This window comes from Botrytis deweyae, assembly GCF_014898535.1.
Source record: "Botrytis deweyae strain B1 chromosome Unknown BDEW_001, whole genome shotgun sequence".
Lineage (NCBI taxonomy): Eukaryota > Fungi > Ascomycota > Leotiomycetes > Helotiales > Sclerotiniaceae > Botrytis > Botrytis deweyae.
In genome coordinates, this window is record NW_024066208.1 from 758,226 (window position 1) to 779,869 (window position 21,644).

The following is a 21,644-nucleotide window of genomic DNA, read 5'->3' on the forward strand; positions in this document are numbered from 1 at the left end:
TAGAGAGTGAGACAAAAGGGTTGATTGTTGATGAAAATAGCTGAAGATGGGTTGCGTGGTGATGCAAGATTCGCAAGAAGGCAGTGTTGGCGTTTGATAAGTTTCGGAGGTTGGGAAAATGCGGTAAAGAAGCAGGCAGGAGGTAGGAACACTTGACAAGTAATATCTGTAGGTAGGTACTAGGTATTTCTCTGTACCAAACGAAAATCTGCCGCGATAGGAATTGGATTATGAGATGAAAAAATGGGTCCTTGGAATTATGAAACGAATTTAATAAGGAATTCTGCAAATGGAGATAGATATGTAAATGTAAATAAATGCACATGTATATGGATATGTATATAATGGGTGAACTGACTTGTTTAACGAGATATCAAAATTCGTACTGTGCACCGAATTCCTCGTTAATAAAAGGATCTCCCCAACTTTTCCACAGAAAACCAAAAATTTAATTGATATATATGAACGTATATAAGTATTGTTTGTAACTGGATCTTAAACTTTGAATTGATGAATAGACATTAAGAGGAAGAAGAAAAGAGGAATCAAAAGAGAAGTCTTGTCGAAGCATTAAGTTTATGCATCGGTATGTGGTGTTGAACTTTCGAGTCCGGAGTAAATAGTATATATGCATACTGCAAGAGAATGGAGAACATTATCTAGTTTTGACAGTTGTCGCCTCATACTAATCCCTCGATTGAATGGATCAAGAGACCGATACAAATCAATCAAATCAAACCCATGTATACTCGTTCGACACTACAGCACATCCCCACAACTTTTTCCTTTTTCAGCCAGCGAGCCAGGCGTAGCGAACAAGTTTTTCTGTGATTTGATCATGTCGAGAACTTTGAACTCCATCGATTCAATCAATACGGTCCAAGCATTTTTGACCACTCTTGACCACTCTTGACCACTCTTGACCACTCTTGACCACTCTTGACCACTCTTGACCACTCTTGACCACTCTTGACCACTCTTGACCACTCTTGACCACTCTTGACCACTCTTGACCACTCTTGACCACTCTTGACCACTCTCGAGTCTCGAGTTTTGAGCCACTCACTCACCTAAATTCTTATGGGTCATCGTGGCCGATTCTTTGTGCCTGGCCTGGCAAGGAAATGAGCCCAACCAGAGATCATACCTGGCTGGTAATGTTAGGGTAGACGGATAAAACTGCACACAAAAGACAAAACACACCCAATGGCAAACCCGATTGAAAAGCGTCCATATCATACATATCATACATATCCCAATGTCATGTCTCTCGGTACCACGAAGCGATAAACAGCATCAATCAAAAGTAGTGTGGTGTAGTGTAGTGTTGTAGTCGAGAATCTGAACTATCAGTAAATGTAGGAGCAGGTTAAAAACGATTCATATAATTTTCAATTCCGAAATCTCAATCAATTGAATTGATATAGAATTTCAAAAAGAGGGCTGTGATTTGATTGAACTATAAAGTTGCCCAATTGACTGGTGTCAAAATCCGTCTCCATCATATATCACTTCTTCTACTGCATCATCTTCTACAAGTCTATAATCTACCAGACTAACTAAAAAGTAATCATCATCCCGATGCAGGATCCTGTGCCTGTACCTGTACCTACACCATGCCTTCCGTTCCTACCGTTCATAACCCGCATCGTAACCATAAAGAAGACTTGCACGCTGCATCATCCATCTCCCCTCTCCCCTCTCCGCATGCCACGTCTCCGGCCTCCTACGAAGATCTCCCGTCCATCCATACGAAATCTTGTTCGTCTCGTACCAAGTATTACCAACATCCTACCAATTTATGCGACCGCTCTAGACCAGGATTACCGGTATTGCATCGCCTCAAAAAAAAGCGATTGGTGTCGAGATCATGCCATGCTGCAATGATTAGCAAATAGGACAATCTGAACCACACTCGAGTCTTTCATCCCCATAATTTGTTGGAAACGAGCAGCTGCTTCACTTCCGAGGTTGAAAGACTCGATTTGCTATTACGATTTTCTGATATGTCAATTCAAGGCGACAGGAAAATACCCAGTGAAGTACACGCAGATTGATTCAAGATCTATAAGTTTTCAGTTCCGTTTCCATTTCCATCTCGATTGCGCAGACCTGAATCTAGAACCTGCATGGAAAAAGTATAATTTTTTTGTTGTACTTTAAAACCCGAGGCGGGTTAACCGTTATCCCATTCTTGATCACGCGAAAACCGTTCTTGTTAAGTTGCAAGCTAATGAGCAAGAAGAATGGGGCATGCGACAGATGGATTAACTTCACGCATTGTGGTTTGTTCAAATTTTGGAGAATTTCCCTTTCATTGACCAGTATAGTATTTTTGTACATGAAGCTATCCGCTGTCACCGAATGACTCGCGGTAGTGTCTGCCACCTAGCAGCATGAACCAATTTCCCATGCTAATTTGACTGCTTGCAGTTCAGCTAGCTCGAGGGAGGAAACTGAATGCAAAATTATACGCCAAAGGTATGTATGCTGAAAAAGGGAAATACTTATCGTCATCCGGCGTGCAGTAGCTACTAAGCTCTAAAGTGGATGCAAATTGATATTAGAAAAGACAAAAGAGATGTGGATCAAGTTGAAGTATTCCACGAAGACGACTAAAGCGTCTTGGATCTAATGTTGAACGCCTTATGTTTTGGTTGTAAAAACAGAGACAGAGCACACAGATACCCAAGCCCGGCGACCACAAGCATATCGAACGATGTTGTTATCGTTGAATCTGCTCAATGGTCCCGCTTTCACCTTTTCATATCGACCAAACCTCCAATGCCCATCATCTCATACCATTCACAACCCTGCGGTCTTTTGTGCTCCGTTCCTCCATTCGTATACTGTCGAGTGTGTTCGTCGGTAATTTTTGTGGGATGAGAAAAACAGCGGAATAGTCTAAATAATATCCCATGCATCCTCCGCAGCGTGGCAGAATTTGCTGCATGCCACACTTGCAGAAAGACTGTAATTACTAATGGAGATCTTCTCATCCACTAGATCATCTGCAAAGTTATCTGTTCCCTTTGCCATGGCACCAACAAATACACAAATGCTCTCCTTCGGCTCCAATGTCTCCACATAATCCCGAACACGGACCAATTGTGATTCGAAACTCAATGTAACTTTTCGGCAATTGGGAGGTAGGTGGTCGGTGATCGGGTTCGTAATAACCTTGAGGAGTTTTTCTTGAGAGTTGACAGATCGGATAGAGAGGCGATGTAAGAGTTGAACCATCAGACCGGCAAAACGCTTAAAGGTACGTGGAATTCGGACCGTTGGGCTGACCTCAATGAGAACTCCCTTGGCGGTATGAATGTAGATTTGAAGTCGGCCGGCTTTGTTGATCGGCGAGTCGAGGAGGGTGAGAAGACACTGCGATAGGTCAGTATTGAAATGACTGATCATTTTCTTGATTATATACGAACCTGATGTGTAATATCAGGTCGGGCATCACTGATGTCTCGATTCATCTTGCGCATAATACCAATGTGCTCATCACTGTTGAGAAGAGAGTATTTTTCCTCTGCGGGACGGGCGCCAGGTCTTCCACCACCCGAAGATTGTTTATAAGTTTCGAGACTGGCATTGGAGAGAACGACAATCAATCTTTGCGAATCTTTATCGGTTGAAGGTATAGGAACATGCTGTTCTGCGATGACTTGAGGAAGACTTGGAGGGGGTTCTGATTGAGTTCCTGCCATTGCGAATAAATGTCAGTGGATGGGATGGCAGAAGTAATGTTGAATGCTTCCAAAAGAGTGTTTGGATTGAAAGAAAAAGATGTATTCTTTTATCGCAGTACCGATGGATTGGTGAATGATTCAAATAATTGTGCGAGTTGACAGGAATAATATAAGTGTGGTTGGTAAAGTTCAACAATTGATTGAAAATATTTTTTTCCCTTTGCTTTTATAGAGCGGCGCGACCCGCTGAATTGGTGCGGGAAGGAAATTGCCCATGTAAAATTTCAAGAGGACGCGATTGACGATAAGAGAACAAAATTCAAGGAACAAAAAAGAATCTTACTTGGTCGCTTTACGACTCTTGGTTCTGGAGAAGACATTGTACCTATTTGCGGTTCCATTAATAAAGGTTTCGATGCAGGTGTAACGGAATTGTGAGGTGCTCGCATACGAATATTGGGTGCTTTTGATTTGGTGGTCTCAAAGTCGATTGGTTTGATGTCGAGAATCCTTCACAACGGGTGGATGGAAAGAACGCTGTCAATGTATGTATGTATTGCTTGTTGTAACAGGAAATAAATGTATATGCCAACAAAATCTTAAGAAGAGAAGTCGAGAATCGAATTTATTGTACAGTTGTTGTGATACAGAAGGGTGGTTGGCTCGTTCGTGAATCAATCCTAAGAAATAAATTTATATTTTGACTGCAAAAGTGGGATGAATGTGTGTGTGTGTGTGGGTGGATGTGCGTATGGATGGATGAGTGTGAGTTTTGAGGGAAAAGGTCGAAGGATAGAAGGGAAAAGTTACGAATGGAAAAAAGTCATCCATCATCTCGAAAACATCAGTCAGTGCTGTGCCACAAGTTCACTGAGTAGCTACTAGCTAAGTTATGGGGGGACCTAGCGCTGATATCATATGCACCTATTGAGCCTGTTAAACCAAAGAAAATTTCGAACAATGTAATACCATGAACATCGGACAATGTTCTCTCCTTTGTACAGTCTTCACATTCCCTTAACATTGTTCTCAAGACTCCATTCAGACTCTTTCATGTTACATTTTATCATGACTTGCATGCGGTGACCGGTAAGAAGGGGTCATCGTTGCACGAGCCAAGTCTTGGTAGAGCAACGCCATAGAAAAATCGGTAGCACACGACAGGCATGCCCCTCATGTTGAGCCTCAGCAAGATGAGATGAGATTGTACTGTGGGCAAATTTCGGCGAAGGCGTAGTCGTAGTGATACTTTCTTATCATAGATGTCTTTCACCAAGTTCCACCATGTCCGGAGTCGTGATTGTCCGAACTCAAGGTGCCTTATTAACTCTGGATTCTATGAGTAGATTTCCATTACTACCATGGTGAAAGCAGTATTAGCACAGACCGAATACAGCACGCACCAGTGCACCACACGTTAATATGCAAGGCACCAACCCTAATTGCATCACTTCCGCCCCACGATGATCTCGAAAAAATCGACTTCGGGGACTTTGTCAGTGCTCACTCATCATTCCAATGTCTCGGGTCATCCTCAGCCAGTTGTACAACCACCGGAACTCCTTCGGGTGTCAGAGGTATAGCTCGTGTGCTTACGCTGTGGAATCCGCGATAAGATGGTGGGTTTGGACTTGGCAATGGCATCTTTCTCAATTCCCATATCCTACTGTGTTACCTGCCTTTGTACTGAGGCCGATAACGCGCATTTGAACAATACTCCAAAAATAGATTTCTGCCTAATACAATTTTATTTTCTAAAATTTGTATGGTGTATCTATAGAAATCTTGGAAAAAATAATTGTATCGTATAGATCGCGTTTTTCTTGTATATTACCATAGCAATCAACAATAGTATATCTTTATTTTTTGAATATAACAATAATAATAATAATATTATTATATTTTAGACTTTAATATAAAAATAGATCTTTCTTTTTATTATTTCTATAGAGCTTATATAATCCTTTTAGTATATATAATCTTAGAATAAATAAATATACTTAATGTAAATAAACAATTAAATCTATCAATTATTTTATAAAAAATCTTCGAATCAATTCCGAAATACTAGTATTAAATTATACGATCGATTTAATAAAATAGCCTCTGGTTTTGTTCTTGTCAATAATCCTCCTCCCTACTAATCTATTTCTTTATTCCCAGATTCGGGAAATAGAGATAACTTAATAGAACCTATATTCTTCAAACCAATCCCTGTTAATAGAAATCGATGTATTGATTGCTCTCTTAAGTTTATACAATATCCTCTATTTACCTTTGATATACTATTTATTAATCATTTTTTAATTAAAGTATTATTCTATATATATAAATTATTTAAAGCTTTTTGAGAAGAAGATTTAATATAAGGTATAGTTTTGGAATAAGGATAGCTTAAATAAGTTTTTATATAATATTCGTATTATTGAAGCATTAATTATCCAATCTTGATATGTATATAATTCTATAGTATTTATTTATTATTTATTAATCTCTTTTTTAAGAGTACTATAAAACAATATCCTTATTAAAAGTATACTAAGCAAGAAGGTATTTTTGTGAATTGTATAAAGCTAAAAGAATAATTTCGAAATGTATATACAAATTGCAAGAGACAAAACAAAAACAGAGTATATACTATATGTAATACAAATCCCAACGAATTTATAGTACCACTAGAGATACCTAAAGTAAATATAATAATATATTCTAGAAGATATATAACTTGCTCTAAATCATATCGATTTATTAATAGCTATAAAAAATAAGTAATTGAGATCGATAATAAGAAATAATATAATATATTGAGAATAAAAATAATCAATATATACTTACAGAGAAGCTTTTATTGATAATATTAATATCTTTTGTTTTGAATTATTTATTACTAATACCTTATTAATATATATATTATATATATCAGATATGGGAATTAAAATTTTATTTTTTAAGAAAAGACTGAAACCAGTTCAAACAAAAGCATAAGGAATATAAACCTTTTTTCTTATATTTATTCAAGAAATAATAAAATTTGATTACAATTATTATTTAAATATATAGAATATTGATTATACAAAATAAGAAATCAGATAATTATAACAAATAACTTTGAATCAATAAAGAAAAAGAGTATTTAAATTTTATTCTATTCATATCTGTTTTTTTTTATTAGTTTTCCTATTAATTAAATCTTTATAAAAACTACATCTAAATAAATTATTTTTAGATCTAATATATTGTGATATTTGAGATATTGGGATGTTATCTATAATATCAATTAGATTATTTTGAAAGAGAGATTAAGAAAGTTCAAATTTATTAAAGGGAAGGTTTTCGTTATTAGTAGGTAAAGTATTAATGATTTATATATTCTTTATATTAATTAATATATTTAATTAATCAATTAATAGTATATAATTTATTAATAAGAATAATATAATTGAAAATGTACTTTTTGAGGTATCATTATCAAGTATAGACCCAGATATATTTTCAGATACATCCTAAATCATTTAAGCATTATCCACTTCAGATATATTCCCCTTTAAAGAGATTGTTTTAATTCTTTTCTTTAAATATTTTTCTATTAATTCAATCTTAATTTTGATATTATCAATAGGCTTTCTTTTGATTGGAGGGGTGAAAAGGTGTTCGGATTTTGATATTAGTCTTTTTAAATTATCTAATTTGAATTTGATTGGGGGATCTGGATTAGAAAATTGCTTAATTGTATAAGAGCTTTTATCTATCTTTTAAAAGTTATAATTAGTAATATTTTGTTTTATTAAAAGAAATATAGAATAAGAATTCCTTTTCTTTTTAAAAATCTTTCTATTTTCTAAGAATCTATATAGTATATTAATATTTTGGAAAGTATGATTTGCGAGTATTTTATACTCAGCTAGAATTATCGATAAATTATCGAATTGGATTTTTTCAGAATTATTAATAAAATACTAATATTTATTAGATTTTTGTGATTATGTTTAGTGAGTATTTTTAATAAGTAAAGAAAGTATTTCGTTTTGTAATTAGATATATAAATTGTTGAACGAACAATTATTGAAAATTGATACGAATTTACTTATATATTTATTAGTTTTTGTATAATTCAATTCTTTTAATTAATTCAAATAAGAAAGAAAACTATAAAAAGAATAAAAAGGTATAATTAATCTATTAATATATATTTTGGGAATATTTTGAAATTATTTTTTATAGTATTAAGATTAGAATAAAGATATATAATCTTAGTTTAGAATATATTAATAGTGAATTTGGTATTAGTGAATTGAAGAATATTTTTTTTGTTTTTAAATCTTAAATCTGATTTTTTCGTTAAACTTATATTTTTAAAGTATATAATAATATTTTCAGTATATAGCCCTTTCTCTTTTATTACTTTCTCCCTTTTTCATTAATTCATATATTTAATTATTTATTTATCTAACTATATACTATTTCGAAATATATTTATTATATATTCCAATAATAAAGTAGCTTTTTATTAATCGTTTTCACTTTTTATATAAAATTTAGGAAAAGTAAAAATTGAATTCAATATAGAAAAAATATTAGAAGAGATTAATATAATCTCGATATCGATATTCGAATTGCTTATACTATAATAAATACAGAAACTAATAGATATATAATATTTTTTTTTATTAATAAAACAAAAAGGTATTTATTCAAAACCTTGATTCGAGAATTAATTTATTATAAATATATAAAAAATAAATAAAATAATCGATTATATAAGTAATAATAAAAAGAGAAATATAAAATATATAAATAAATCAAATCTCTAAGCCCAGATTAACTCAACCTCAATCTGATATTCCATTATTCTCAATCTTAATTTTAGATTTATTTCTAATTAAATAATCTATATTCTTATTTAAAACAATCTCTTTTTCATATCGTTTTCGAGTTTATATAAAAACTAGATTATTATATATTATCTTACTTACAGCTCCTCCTTTCTCTATTATTTCATTATAGCCATTATCAGATACTAAAAATTCGTATAAAAATAATTCTTAATTCGAATCAATATATCTTTAAAGATATTTGTATAAAAAATAATACACTAATATATATATAAGCTTTCCTTACTTTATTTTATTGCTTGGTTTTATAATATTCAAATTATATTCAAAACTCTAAATAAAATCCTTACAGAACTTAATAGTAGCTAAGAAAAGGTATTCATTAATATCTTTAAAATTAATTAAATATATAATTCATAATATAATAAACAATATATCCTAAACTTTACAATCTTTTAAAAGCTTTTTGTAAAGTTTAGATAATATTGCTTTTTCTTTATTTATGTATTTTTCTTAAAGATATTAATATAATATAAAAGGTTTACCCGTAACATAATAAAGTTGATTTTTATTCTTTCAAATATTATAACTATTCTAAATATCTATATATCCATCTACTTCTTCTCTTATTCATTTAATATGAATTATAAGAATTGCAATCCAATCTCTATACTAATCTTTATAAAATTGTTTTTGATTTATTAATTTTTTAAAATAATTTTAAATAATATTAATAATTGATTATATAATAAATAAAAAAACAAAAAAGTTTAAAAAAATTAGATTAGTTATAATGGATCAAGAAAAATTTTCAACTATCCCCATAAAAAAGATAAGGGATAAGGATATATACTCGCTATTAATATAATAATAATATTTAAAATTCTTACCACCAATTTTCAATATATTGATTTTTAATACTCTTTTTGAATTAAAAATAATCCTTAATTTTTTTTATACTTTTATCAACTTTATAAAAAAATGTAAAATAAACTTCAGTTATAAGGAAAAGCTTTATTCCTTTATTTGCTCTAGAAAATCTTGATATGATATTACTCTTAGAGTATTATATCAAATATTAATATATAACTAATCCAGAATATTTATTAGCTATTTTCATATATATCTATATAATAAATTGTAAATACACATTAATATATATATAAATCTCGATTCTAATAATAATAAATTTATTATATTTATTGATAAATTAGAAAAAGTTCGGACTAGAGATTCGATATTTCTTACAAACGGATTGAAGTTTTTTAGTATATTTATGAATATTTTTAGAATTTATAATTCAAAGTATATAAATCAATATGTTTTTAAAACAAATATAGAATATTAATATAAATTGAATTTTGAATAAAAAAAAAAAATATTATATTTTGAAATAAGTTTTTCTTTTTTTCAAAAATAAGTATATAATAATCTTTTATTATATCCTCGAATATACCCCAACTTGATATTATTTTTTAGAATATTGAAGAGTTGTTAATTCTATTTGTATTACTTTTCAAATAAAAGTTTTTGAAAAAGATTAAGTGATTTGTATATCTTCATAATATAATATATAGATATATTATATCTATTTGCTTTGAAAACTATTTTTATTTTTTGATTATTAAATAGTAAAGTGAAATATATTGTAATTTTACTTTTTATTATAAAAGTATTATAATCAATTTTAGGTTTTCGATTGAGGTCTTAATTTCTATAATATCTTTTAATAATTGTGAGTATAATGTTGATATTAAATTCAATAGAAAGTAACTATTGAATAGTATCAATATTATAACTATCGGAGAATCATTTTCGAATTGATTCTTTATAAAGTTCTAATAGAGTATAGAGTTTATTTATAATGATTATATAAATAAAAATGAATATAATAATTAGGAAAGGATTGAGAAGAATCCAAAATTTATAAAGATATAGAATAGTGAGTTTCATAAAGTCTAAAGGAGAAAAGCATTATATTACATAAACGATACGATGATAGATAATTTAAATCTTTATTCATACACCATTATATACTAAATACACTTTTTGGATAGGCAGAAATCTATTTTTGGAGTATTGTTCAAATGCGCGTTATCGGCCTCAGTATTTGCCGTAGAACTTCCGCCCGACCCCACCATAACAGCCATCCCATGTCTTGTTCGTCGATAAAGAAACATAGGATTGAGGCTATTCCCTAGGTCTTCACCGCAATTTGATGTTGCTTCTTTGAATCGATAGCAACTGTATGCTGTGCAATTGTTGTGCGGAACCACGCCTCAGCGGAAGTTTAAAGACACGCAGGTCAATCGAGTACACCGTGGTACATTTTCGACTCTGCTTTGTATCAAAAACATATAATGAATGACGGCTTGCTTTTGACAGCATCCCTTCGTTCAATACATAATATGGGAGTAACTGAGTTTTATATAGCCAAGCTTCAATCCTTGTTGTATCGACATCAACCTACTGAATAACCTGAATTCTGCAACTTTCGATAGAACCATGCCAAGAGCAGTGAACTGTAAGTTAAAGTTTCAAGAGATTTATAGTTATTGGCCTATCGTTCGTTTTGTTTTGTGAAGAACATTGTGAGAATGTTGAGAATACGATTTGTGAACTTGATGATTGCATTCGGTCAATGCTTCCAACGTTGAAGATAAAAGTGCAACTGTCACTGATGATGTTTGAAAGGAGGGTAAGGGGTGGAGAGATGGAGCTTTAAATCGGTCTGATTGAAAATCAATATTCAGCAGATGGTAATCATGATTAGCCATCGAGTATAAATTTTTGTCTGAAGATATTTCAAGCACACGGTTCCCTAATCCGAAATCATTCTACCATATCTGCGCTCACAGAACATATGATAAGAATCGATCCAAGACAAACTGATGCTAAGGATTAGGTTGTCATAAAATGCTTGAAACCCGACGGGGAACAACGGTGAAAATGCTTGGCTCGGGGTCAGTGTATAAGCATCCTGGAATCAATGAGCCTTATCGGATCTCTGTAACACGACCTGAGACGAGGACCTAATGAAAATTTGCTAACTCGGATGACAGCTGCCAATATTCTACCGTTCAAAACGGTAACAGTCAATGCAATAGATATGATGATTGAAGAGTGGAACATTTCATGACGTCAAAATGTCATTGAAAATGTTCTCTGGTGATGCCAAATGTAGGTTTTCGAAGAGTGGAAAAGGTGTATAGATGAGCATGAGGGTGACGCTTGTAATGAACAACAAAAGCTCGTAGCAAAATCGACGTTGCCTTTGCTCCGAATAGCATTAAAATCTGGATCGATATAGTATCTCATAATAATGTCCTGCACGGAATTGACTTTGACTGCGGGATATATTTTCTGACTTGGTGCATGGTGTGTGATTGATTGACATGACTTGACTGATCCCCATGCTGTCAGATCCTGATGCTAAGATCCAAGGTCTTGCAAGCAATATTTCGGCTTGTTGACACAACGTAGCGGCCATAGAGTACAGCTTTAACCCTAATTCCGATCAATAATCTGATATCTTATCATTATGATCCTCGGTGTCTGAAACTTCAAACCCCAAGATGCTCGGATGTAGGTAAGCTGCTAAGGAGACTCAGTCCCTCAGCATAGCTCGGTTGGCAGCTTCATCTGATATCGTAGTTTGCGGAGTCTTAGTTCAAGATGGAGAAGGTTTTCTTTTGGTGATTGATGTGAAGGTCATGATGATTAGATTATCATCCAGAGATACAGAACAATCTTCGAGAGTGTGAGTACAGTTGATTGAGAGGTTATATCCAAAGAAATGCTGTAGATGTTGTGTTCAAGTGTACTTGCATTTGTTGTTTGAGCTGGTGAGCCAAACTTTAATTACTCTAATTATAGTACCTAGTGGTGGTAGTAGTGAAGCAAGGACCAATTTCAGGGTCAATTGAACCCACCGGTGACCTTACCTTGGCAGTATTCACATTAAAAATCCACTCTTCACTTCAAGCTTATCGTGACCCCAAAATCCAAAATCATTCTTCACTCACTCTCCATCTTCACTCTTCACTCTTCACTCTTCACTACTAGGTATTCACTCTTCAACTCTTCAACTCTTCTTTCAACGACATCAGATGACAAATCATTGCTACCGTTGCTACCATTGCTATCATCACATCATCACCACCATAATTCCAAACGTCTTGATGTTCATATTTGATATCTCATACATACTCCTGCCCTTGATCAATTGAATACATCGTGAATTCCTGTTATTCCTAATGATTTCGATCATCCGATTAGACGTCAACTATTTTCATGCTTATCGGAAGGTTGGCGAGTTTTACCACCCTTGCACTTCAGACATCAACGGTTTCCAATCAACCCAAACACAGCCAACCTTCGTATCGACATTTCCCCCATTTCATCCCATTTCAAGCAAGCTAGTCCATGTTCACGACTTAGTTGAGATCAGTATAGACCCAGATTAGAATCCTCGTCTGATATTTCTACATACTTCCTTCTCTTTTTTCAGATGACAGGTACTCCACGCGCTGCGACAACTTCGACCTCATGTCTGGTTTCAAAGCTTCTTATGCAACAGCGGGATCTCCATTGCCAATATACGCAGCAGAATTATGATCACTTCCGTCTATCCTTTTCTTGATCCACTTGAAGTTACACTACATTCACAGATGCCGCAATGCCAAGAAATAAGAATAAGTATAGACGCTTCGTCTTCTTCTTTTCCTTCAACCTCGTCCCAAGCAATCTCTTCTTCTCTCTCTGTTCAAAGTTCTTTGGCGGGTTCCTCTCTTTTACTGTTTCTCTCTTTTAATTTACCTCTATTCTATCTTGCCAGTCAAGTAGATCACGTTGACCGTGCATCTAATTTTCACGATCTCTCACACCTCGACGGTCTTCATTCATTTATACCACAATATTATTTCCACTTATAACTCCAAGCTTTAGATCAAAACAATGCATATCAGCAAAATCGCAAGTGTAGCTGCATTGATAAGTGTTGTAGCGGCAATTCCATCACCGCAAAAGGGGACAAAAGACGCTGCTACAGCTGCCAGTGGAAACGATGCATCCCTTACATTAGCATCAAATGCTATTCAGAGCGGTTCATTCGCGGATGGTTCAGGAGAAATTGGTGCAGCAGAGGTTGGACAAGCGAAATCAGCAACCTCGAAGAACAACTTTATCAACTTTTGCTCTGGTTCAACTTTGACAAATGGTCTACAAGTTACTACAGGATCATGTAACGGTATTCGTAAGTTATCTGTGGACTAGATCTAGTAGACACGCATCTAATCACAAATAGCAATGGGAAAACTTCCTGCCAAGACCGCCATGGTCTCTTCGACCATCATTAATCCCCCAACAGGTGGAAAAGGCATCCCATCAGACACCACCTTCAACATCACAGTTCAAATGTCAAATCTCGTGGCCGGATCCTTCACCAACGCGGATTCTACCTACTTCGCTGCACCCCAAGATCTCTCCGGCGGTAAAGTAATTGGCCACACCCACGTCACTGTCCAAGATCTCGGCAGTTCTTTGAACCCCACGAAAGCTCTCGACGCCACCCAGTTTGCCTTCTTTAAAGGTATCAACGACGCAGGAAATGGTAATGGTCTTCTTTCCGCTGTCGTGACCGGTGGTCTCCCGGCTGGAAACTACCGTGTATGCACAATGGCTTCTTCATCCAATCATCAACCAGTCATCATGCCTGTCGCCCAGCGCGGTACCGCGGACGACTGCACTAAATTCGTAGTTACCGGTTCAGGTACCACTGAAAATGCAGCTTCAAATGATGGATCTGGTGGTCAAGCTGCTGCTGCTTTAGCGGCAAGTGCAGTGGCTGCTGGGCCTAACAACTCGGTGGCAAGCTCAGCTGCAGCTGCAAGTTCGAAGGGTTCAGCTGCCAAGGGAAATGCTAATGCAGCTAGTGCTACGAGCAAAGCTACAAAAGCAACTAGTACGGCGAGCACTTCGGCAAAAGCAGCTAATACGGCGAATGCACAGGGTGGGAATAAGGGACAGGGTGGAAAGAATAGCGGTGCCAATGCACAAGGAGGTAAAGGAGGAAATAATGGAAAGAGACGCCGCTCGAGACTTGAATTTATTGCATAGATTTCTTGTTGAATCCGGGAGGTACAAGATATTTGGTGTCTTATGGACAGAGAAAAAGAGGTTGAAGATACTCGAGTACGAGTCAAAATCATTAATATAGGTAAGGCAAAGCAAGGGCTTGGGGATTGGGTAGAAAGGAAAGGAAAGGTGTTTTATTTCCTTCTTCTCTTTTCTTACATTATTTTCTTCATGGGGGCAGATGCATTGGGTGTTAGTACTCTGCGATGGATGAGTGCGCGGATGAATGACTTATTATACCTTGATGGGAAATATGCATCATGTATTTGATGCGATACGATGAGTTGAGGAATTGTTTACGAATGTCACACATAATAGATATCCTATTTGTTTATTATATTGTATTGTAGTGTAGAGTAGTTGGACGCTGGATGTCACGAATGTAATATTAAAAAGAAAATTCACAAGCAACTGTCGATCACTTCCCACACCTCCATCCCATCTGAATATTTCGAATGAACAAATGATCTGAACTTCCACACAAAATCAACGACCTGTCATCCTATCTCACAATACACACTACTACCCGGGTAAGATAAAACATCCTACGCTTCGGTATCACATACCTCAGACGGTAGATCAGACGGGTGGCGCTTAGCTGCGTTGCATATGTTGTGCATAGGTATGTGTATATATTAAAAAGGAGGGGGGAGGTGAGGGAGGGGTTTTTATAGGATGAGCTGAAACGGGTGGTGTTTGGTGTGGGTTTGGAGTTTGGAGTTGCAGGTGCAGGTGGGAGGAGAGGTGTGGCGGTGTGGCGGTGTGGCTGGGTTGTGGGTTGGGACGACGTGGGGGGATTGGGATGTATGGAGGGAAGAGGGCAATGTCGAGAAGGGGAGGTTGAGGGACGAGGGATGAGTGATGAGTGATGATGGATGTGTAAGTGGAATGAGATGTAATGGGATAGGTAATTGATTTCTGTGAGGTTGGGGTTTGAGTTAGTGATCTTGTAGGAAAGTAATCAAGGCAGCATTTACATCTGGTAGTGGATGATGTACTAACACATGTTTGTGGAAACTATAGATTGGAGGATGCGGCTCTTTGGAATTATAGGAAGATACTACCTAGGTATGTAAGGTAAATGTTTAGGGCTAATTCGATACATGACAGCGAGAGGATGTAGTCCGTGGGGCATATTCAAGGTGAGAGTTTGAGGATGTGATCTTTTGGTTTTTGGGGATTATTCATTGATGAGATTTCCTTGAGGTAGGAACTTGGATTCGAGTGTTGATGTGATATGGAATGCTTATTAGAGTAGAACTTCGTTCTCGATAGTTTTCGATAAGTTGATCTGTTGTTCGAGGTACTCGTACGTACTCTTGGTCTCGCTTGAGAGGGTTCATCGACATGAAGAAAAGTCTTCTGGTCTTGACTTCTTGACTTTTTGACTTCTTGACTTCTTGTCGTGTGGAGTCTTGGATTGCAATGTGCAATGCTTGATCCCCTCAAGTTGTTGGAGGGCCTGCCTTTGAACATAACCACCGGGCTATATTCTCAGAGCTGCTGCTTTCTGCTCCTCTTATGGACAAGTTGTTTGAGTACCTAGTGGAACCATGAATTCTCATACGCATTCATCTATTAAGAACTTCAAATTCTAGCAGAAGAAGCTACATACGGAAAGTATATGTTCTCATCTTACTGACATTGTTCACTGAAAGTCATCAGTGCTGCGTGCTAAGATATACACATCAGGTACTGGTCTTACCACTCTGCTGTATATCTGACTTATGATTTTTGATAAGCTTGAGTGTTGACTTCGATACATGTCTAATGGTGTGTAAATATTCGATGAGGCAATATTCAGAGTTTTGAATCTTGGGCTTTGAATGTCAAATATCTGGCTGACTGAGACTGAAAGCTGGCGTCGGATCTGGAGGGTCTATTTCTGCTTACTGTATATTGTGAGCTGAGAATAAAATGATGTCTGTAAGTGATTAGGCATCTTGAGAGGTCATTAAAGTGATGAATGGGGAGTAAAGGACGAAGATGCTATGTATGTACTTAGGGTTATCACCATTGCAGTCTCGTTGGATTGATGCCGATTTCAGCTTTTCATTATTCAAGAAGCTGAGGAACATTGATATGAAAATGATGAGTCCAAAAGGACTCATTGGCTCGCCCAAAGAAATTTATCGAGCGGGATATACCGTCGTGGTTGAAATTCACTGCGGCAACGAGCCAACAAATCAACAAATTAGTTTCAATTTCTACCCCCTCAGCCTTTCTTCGAAAACAACAATCTTCTTTTCGTCGCTCATTCAGTCTCAGACGATCAGAATCGCAGTGTAATCAATAAATGTTACAACATGATTTTGAACTTCCTCATCGCAATATGGGCCATATGTGGAACTGCTGTTGCAGCTCCTCAGTATGGTCACATCGAATCTACCGTCACTGTTTACGCTCCCTGCTCTGAAACTCCTGCTCCATTTCCAACTGCCGTAGCAAGCAACCGCATGGCACAAATCATCGCAGATACATCTCTCCCTCCCTTTTTCGCAACCACCTTTTCCACCTATTCGTCAGTTGGATTTTCGGAATCAACTCGAACTATCGAAGCTTCCCAACCATCAAGATTTACTGGATCAATTGAGACCGCCGCTGGAGTAAGACAAATCCCTCAGTCATCCAGTGACGTCTTTTCCTTCATAGTCGTCGAAGGTACAACTAGCTGGTTGAATGGACAAACGCCAACTAGCGCTCCAAGTCAATCTTTCGTCGTCATTACGAGTGCTATAACAGTGGTTCCTGTATCGATTCCACCTCCACCTGCATCGACATCCGCGTCTAGCAGTGAAGTTGTGGTTATATCCACAGAAACTGTTATACCTCTTCCGACTACTTCATCTCCGGCTTCCTCCTCTTCGTACTCTTTGACAAAATCCTCCAGCAGTGAGTCTGTGATCATATCAACAGAAACGGTGATTCCACTGTCAACTCTACCATTAACTCCATCGTCGTCAATGACAACCGAAACCAAATCAACATCTACCGATGAGCCTGTCATTTTGTCAACAAAAGCGTCTACACCTCTACCAACTACTTCCCAATCATCTTCACCGATTACAATTCAGCCAGCACCCAGCAGTAATGTGGTAATTACATTAACCACCACAGAAATAACCATTGTTCCTCTCTCAACTCTACTTTCAACCACAACCGCTAGTAGTAAATCTACATTTACATCAGCCAGCGCAATTATTTCTTCCCAGTCCAGTACAAATTACGCATCTCCCAACGGAACAATCATTTCCAGTACTTCCACATTCGCATCGGTAACTCTTCCAACTGCAGTAATTTCTACCTCGACACTTTCTTTCAATCTCTCGTCTATGGCCAGCAATCTTTCTACTACTGCAAACCCACTTTCGAGTTTGTCTTCTGTCCCAAGCCTAACCATATCTAGACCTGATGTCTCTGAGAGCAGTATTAAGCTAGTCACTCCTTTACCATATACAACTCCCGTACCGGCGAGTTGGACAACCACACCTTTGCCTTCGGGCTCCCCTTCGGAGGTTTTGAGTAGTGGGGGCAATTCGACGGGGATTTGGACAGTCGCCTCAGCTCCATCGACCATTTTACCAATTTTTATTGAGCCCTCGCCATCATTGACTGCTAGCTCTAGTTTCAACTCAGTTTCGTCGTTGGCCACTCATACCGTCTTTTCTCCAATATCTGTGGTTTCTCAATCAGCTTCAGGTAGAATATTTACCGGTATTGCCTCCAACTCCGGGGGGTGGAATTCAACGTCGCAAACAGCATTGGAATCGACCTTCAATACATCTACGTTGGTTACAACTGGGTCTCTGACTACTTTGACTGGAGTTAGGGAATCACAAGCCGCTACTCAAACTTTCAATTCTGTTTTTGCCACTTCGACAACTTCGGACTCTTCATTTTCGATGCCGACATCAATCTCCAGCTCGATTTCGTTGTCTAGGGATACTGTATCTTCTACATATACTCCAACCTCTAGCTCGACTTCAACATCTGGCTTTACCTCAATTCCCAGCTTCAATGCAACATTTTACACCTCGTCATTTTCGTTGCCGACTTCAATCTCCAGCTCGAATTCGTTGTCTAAGGATACTTCACTTTCTACATATACTCCAACCTCTAGCTCAGATTCAACGCCTAGCTTTACCTTAACCTCCGGCTTTAATGTAACATCTTACGCCTCCTCCTTATCGAAGTCTACTTCAAGCTCAATCTTGATTCCGGTAATCAATGCCACTTCAACATTCCAATCAAGTTCATTGTCTACAACCGCGTCAACATCCACTTTCATTCCAGTGATTGAAGGATCAAGTTCCGTCACTTTCCCCAACTCAACATCCTCTACATCCACAAGCATCATTTCCTCAGCCACACCCACAAACTGCGGAGAGCGTGGAGACTTCGTATTGACTGTAAGTCTATCTTCACTAAATGTAATATCCAGCAACTAATCAAACATCCAAACAGTTCGATGACGTCCCAACATCGTCCGTCTTTAACGCAAGCGATACTGACGTCCAGCCGGAACCATTATTCAATCCCTACCACCAATTTCTCTTCTCCGATGGTTTCACAGTCATTCCACCACCAAAACGTCTCCCCTTCTTCCCATCTTCAAAACCACTCCTCCTCGAATTCATACCCAACTTCCAAGCCAACTCCTCAGATAGAAAAACAGGCGCTAATACCGCAGACCATATCTTCTCAGGGCAAATAAGAAGTGGCGACGAAGGACTCACCGGATGTTTCAATTTCAATCTCTACGGAGCATCACTCGGTTGCGATTCCACGGGTCCTTCATGCGATTTCACATTTACGGGATACAAGTACGACGAGGCTTCTCAAAAGACCTCTCAAGTCACCCAACAAATCATCCATGTTCCCGCGTGTCCCGAACTTGCGAATTGCGTTTTGACAACCGTGGACTTGGAACCGAGTTTTAGGGATTTAACGCATTTTCTCATGAATGCGACGGTGGCGGGCGAACCGAAACTTTGGTGGATGGATGATCTTCGTTTGGGATGGTCGGATAATAGTTGTGCTATGGGTCTTTGTCGTCAGAATGCTCATGTGCGTTAGGTTCTGGAGGTGTTTGGGTTCACTTTCTGAGAATTGCTGGGGAGAAAGGAGGGGATGTAGATTCGCGTTTTAGTGGCCAGACCCAGAACTCGGGATCTTAGACAAGTGATTTCAAACGTGCTCGATTTCTGAGATTGTCACATATATTATCGGGCTAGATATGACAAAATGGAAAGCCAGCAAATGGAAGAAGGGTTTCCTGTTTTCGATGCTCGGCTCGGAAGTTCAGTAGACTTCACGTAGAAACCCAAAATATATCGATTCAATCCGGAATGCAAAATCTATCTTATGATCCCTTTGATTTTCCTGATTTTAATTGACGTTTCCGCTTTTTCTTCATTCTACATGAAAGATTACCAAAATACCGATATGTGATTGCTCACCCTCGTAGAATATGCTTAGGTTTGGCAGAATAGATTGATTACATACATACCTATTGACATGATTTGACAAGTCAAGAGAGCTTTCTATTAAGCTTCTGCCTTTCAATTGCAACTACCTTCAAATTTTCTCACCAAGTAAATCTAACTTTCAAGCGAAGTCATCACGATCAACGCTACCTACCTACCTACTCCGATGTCCAACGAATCTCTCTCTCACCATACCTTCCCAAGGTCCAATAAGCAATCATCAACTCACATCCCCACCCACACAACCCTTCAAAACACCATCTCCATAACTCAGCCCGCCAGCGCGAACTATCTACAATGAACAGAGAAAGCATTCGAGCACCCACATAAAAGATTTCATTACCATGACTTTCGATACGTTCGAAGACGCAGACGAGAAAAGTAAATAATCCGTTCCGTTTATATAGCGAGATGTGCAACTAGGTACATATATAGAAAGATGAGAAGAAATGATTGGTTTGGTTGTTGAGATGTGATTCTACTGATTACATGTACTCTTTATCAAGAAACCCACGGTCCCAGCGAAGAAGCGAAGGAGACAAGTACAGATGGACGCGGGAAAAATCAAGGAAAAGAAATTATCGATCCGGAATATAAAAGTGATAAAGCGAAACAAGGGACGGGGGGAAATACATTTTCACCACATCATGAGTGAATGAGAAATCTAGGAAGGGTACGATATGATATAGAGTTTACGATGGGAAATTTAAATTCGACGCTGCGAAATGGGTTGAAGGGATGCGAGGGAAGACGAAGACGATGGGAGGAATTTGTAGTATATATAATTAGTAGGTGTAGAGAATTGTTATGAAGAGAGTTTATTAAGAATACTTATTGTTTCTATACTATTCAAAAGAGGAAGAGGTTTTTTTTTAAGAAATTAAAAAATGGAAAGATCGCAAACGTAGTTGGTATAGCTGAGTTTTGAGGTTAGAGAGAGAGAGAGAGAGAGAGAGAGAGAGAGAGAGAGAGAGAGAGAGAGAGATGAGTAGATAGATGAAAGAAGAACATCTACATGTACGCTGAATATTGAGAGTGGGAAAGCTAATTTGTTGTAATAGATAGATATACATATATATACGTATGTCTCTAATTGCTATCTATAGATTTCAAGGAAATATAATAGCAGAATGTATACCTCAATGGTGATCCGGATTTCGGTTAACAATCGCAATTCCATGGCGCAGGTGGAAAGCAAGAAATTACTAGGTACTTACTACTCGTTCAAAAGAATCAATTACACTGCGAATATGTGGCAAGTAAGAAGTAGTAATTCATACATACTCCACGTTTCTCAACCACAAACACACACTTCAAAAAAGAAATCCACCCCGCACATCCATCACTCCTCCCTCCCATCCACACCAGCAAAAAAAATCCAAAAATCCAAAAAATGAAGCTCCCGGCCTGGTTCGAACAAGCGACTTGGCGATAACGTGTAATAACGACTTCTATCAGAGTGTTACTGCAATCGCCCACTCTACCACTGAGTTACAAGA

General features: G+C 37.0%; 3 protein-coding genes across 3 annotated transcripts; 2 read left to right on the plus strand and 1 right to left on the minus strand.

Moving 5' to 3' along the window:
* Positions 1-2,904: 2,904 nt before the first annotated feature.
* EAE98_000234 (uncharacterized protein) lies at positions 2,905-4,072 on the minus strand (the record flags this gene model as incomplete). Its single annotated transcript, XM_038947852.1, has 3 exons — positions 2,905-3,381; positions 3,435-3,703; positions 4,036-4,072. 3 exons carry the CDS (start codon positions 4,070-4,072, stop codon positions 2,905-2,907), a joined length of 783 nt encoding a protein of 260 aa, XP_038815529.1.
* A 9,408-nt stretch (positions 4,073-13,480) lies between these two features.
* On the plus strand, positions 13,481-14,641 carry EAE98_000235 (uncharacterized protein; the record flags this gene model as incomplete). The annotated part of the gene is made up of 2 exons (XM_038947853.1): positions 13,481-13,778; positions 13,830-14,641. 2 exons carry the CDS (start codon positions 13,481-13,483, stop codon positions 14,639-14,641), a joined length of 1,110 nt encoding a protein of 369 aa, XP_038815530.1.
* Positions 14,642-16,965: 2,324 nt separating this feature from the next.
* Positions 16,966-19,735, plus strand: EAE98_000236 (uncharacterized protein; the record flags this gene model as incomplete). Its single annotated transcript, XM_038947854.1, has 2 exons — positions 16,966-19,068; positions 19,124-19,735. 2 exons carry the CDS (start codon positions 16,966-16,968, stop codon positions 19,733-19,735), a joined length of 2,715 nt encoding a protein of 904 aa, XP_038815531.1.
* Between the last annotated feature and the right edge of the window lie 1,909 nt (positions 19,736-21,644).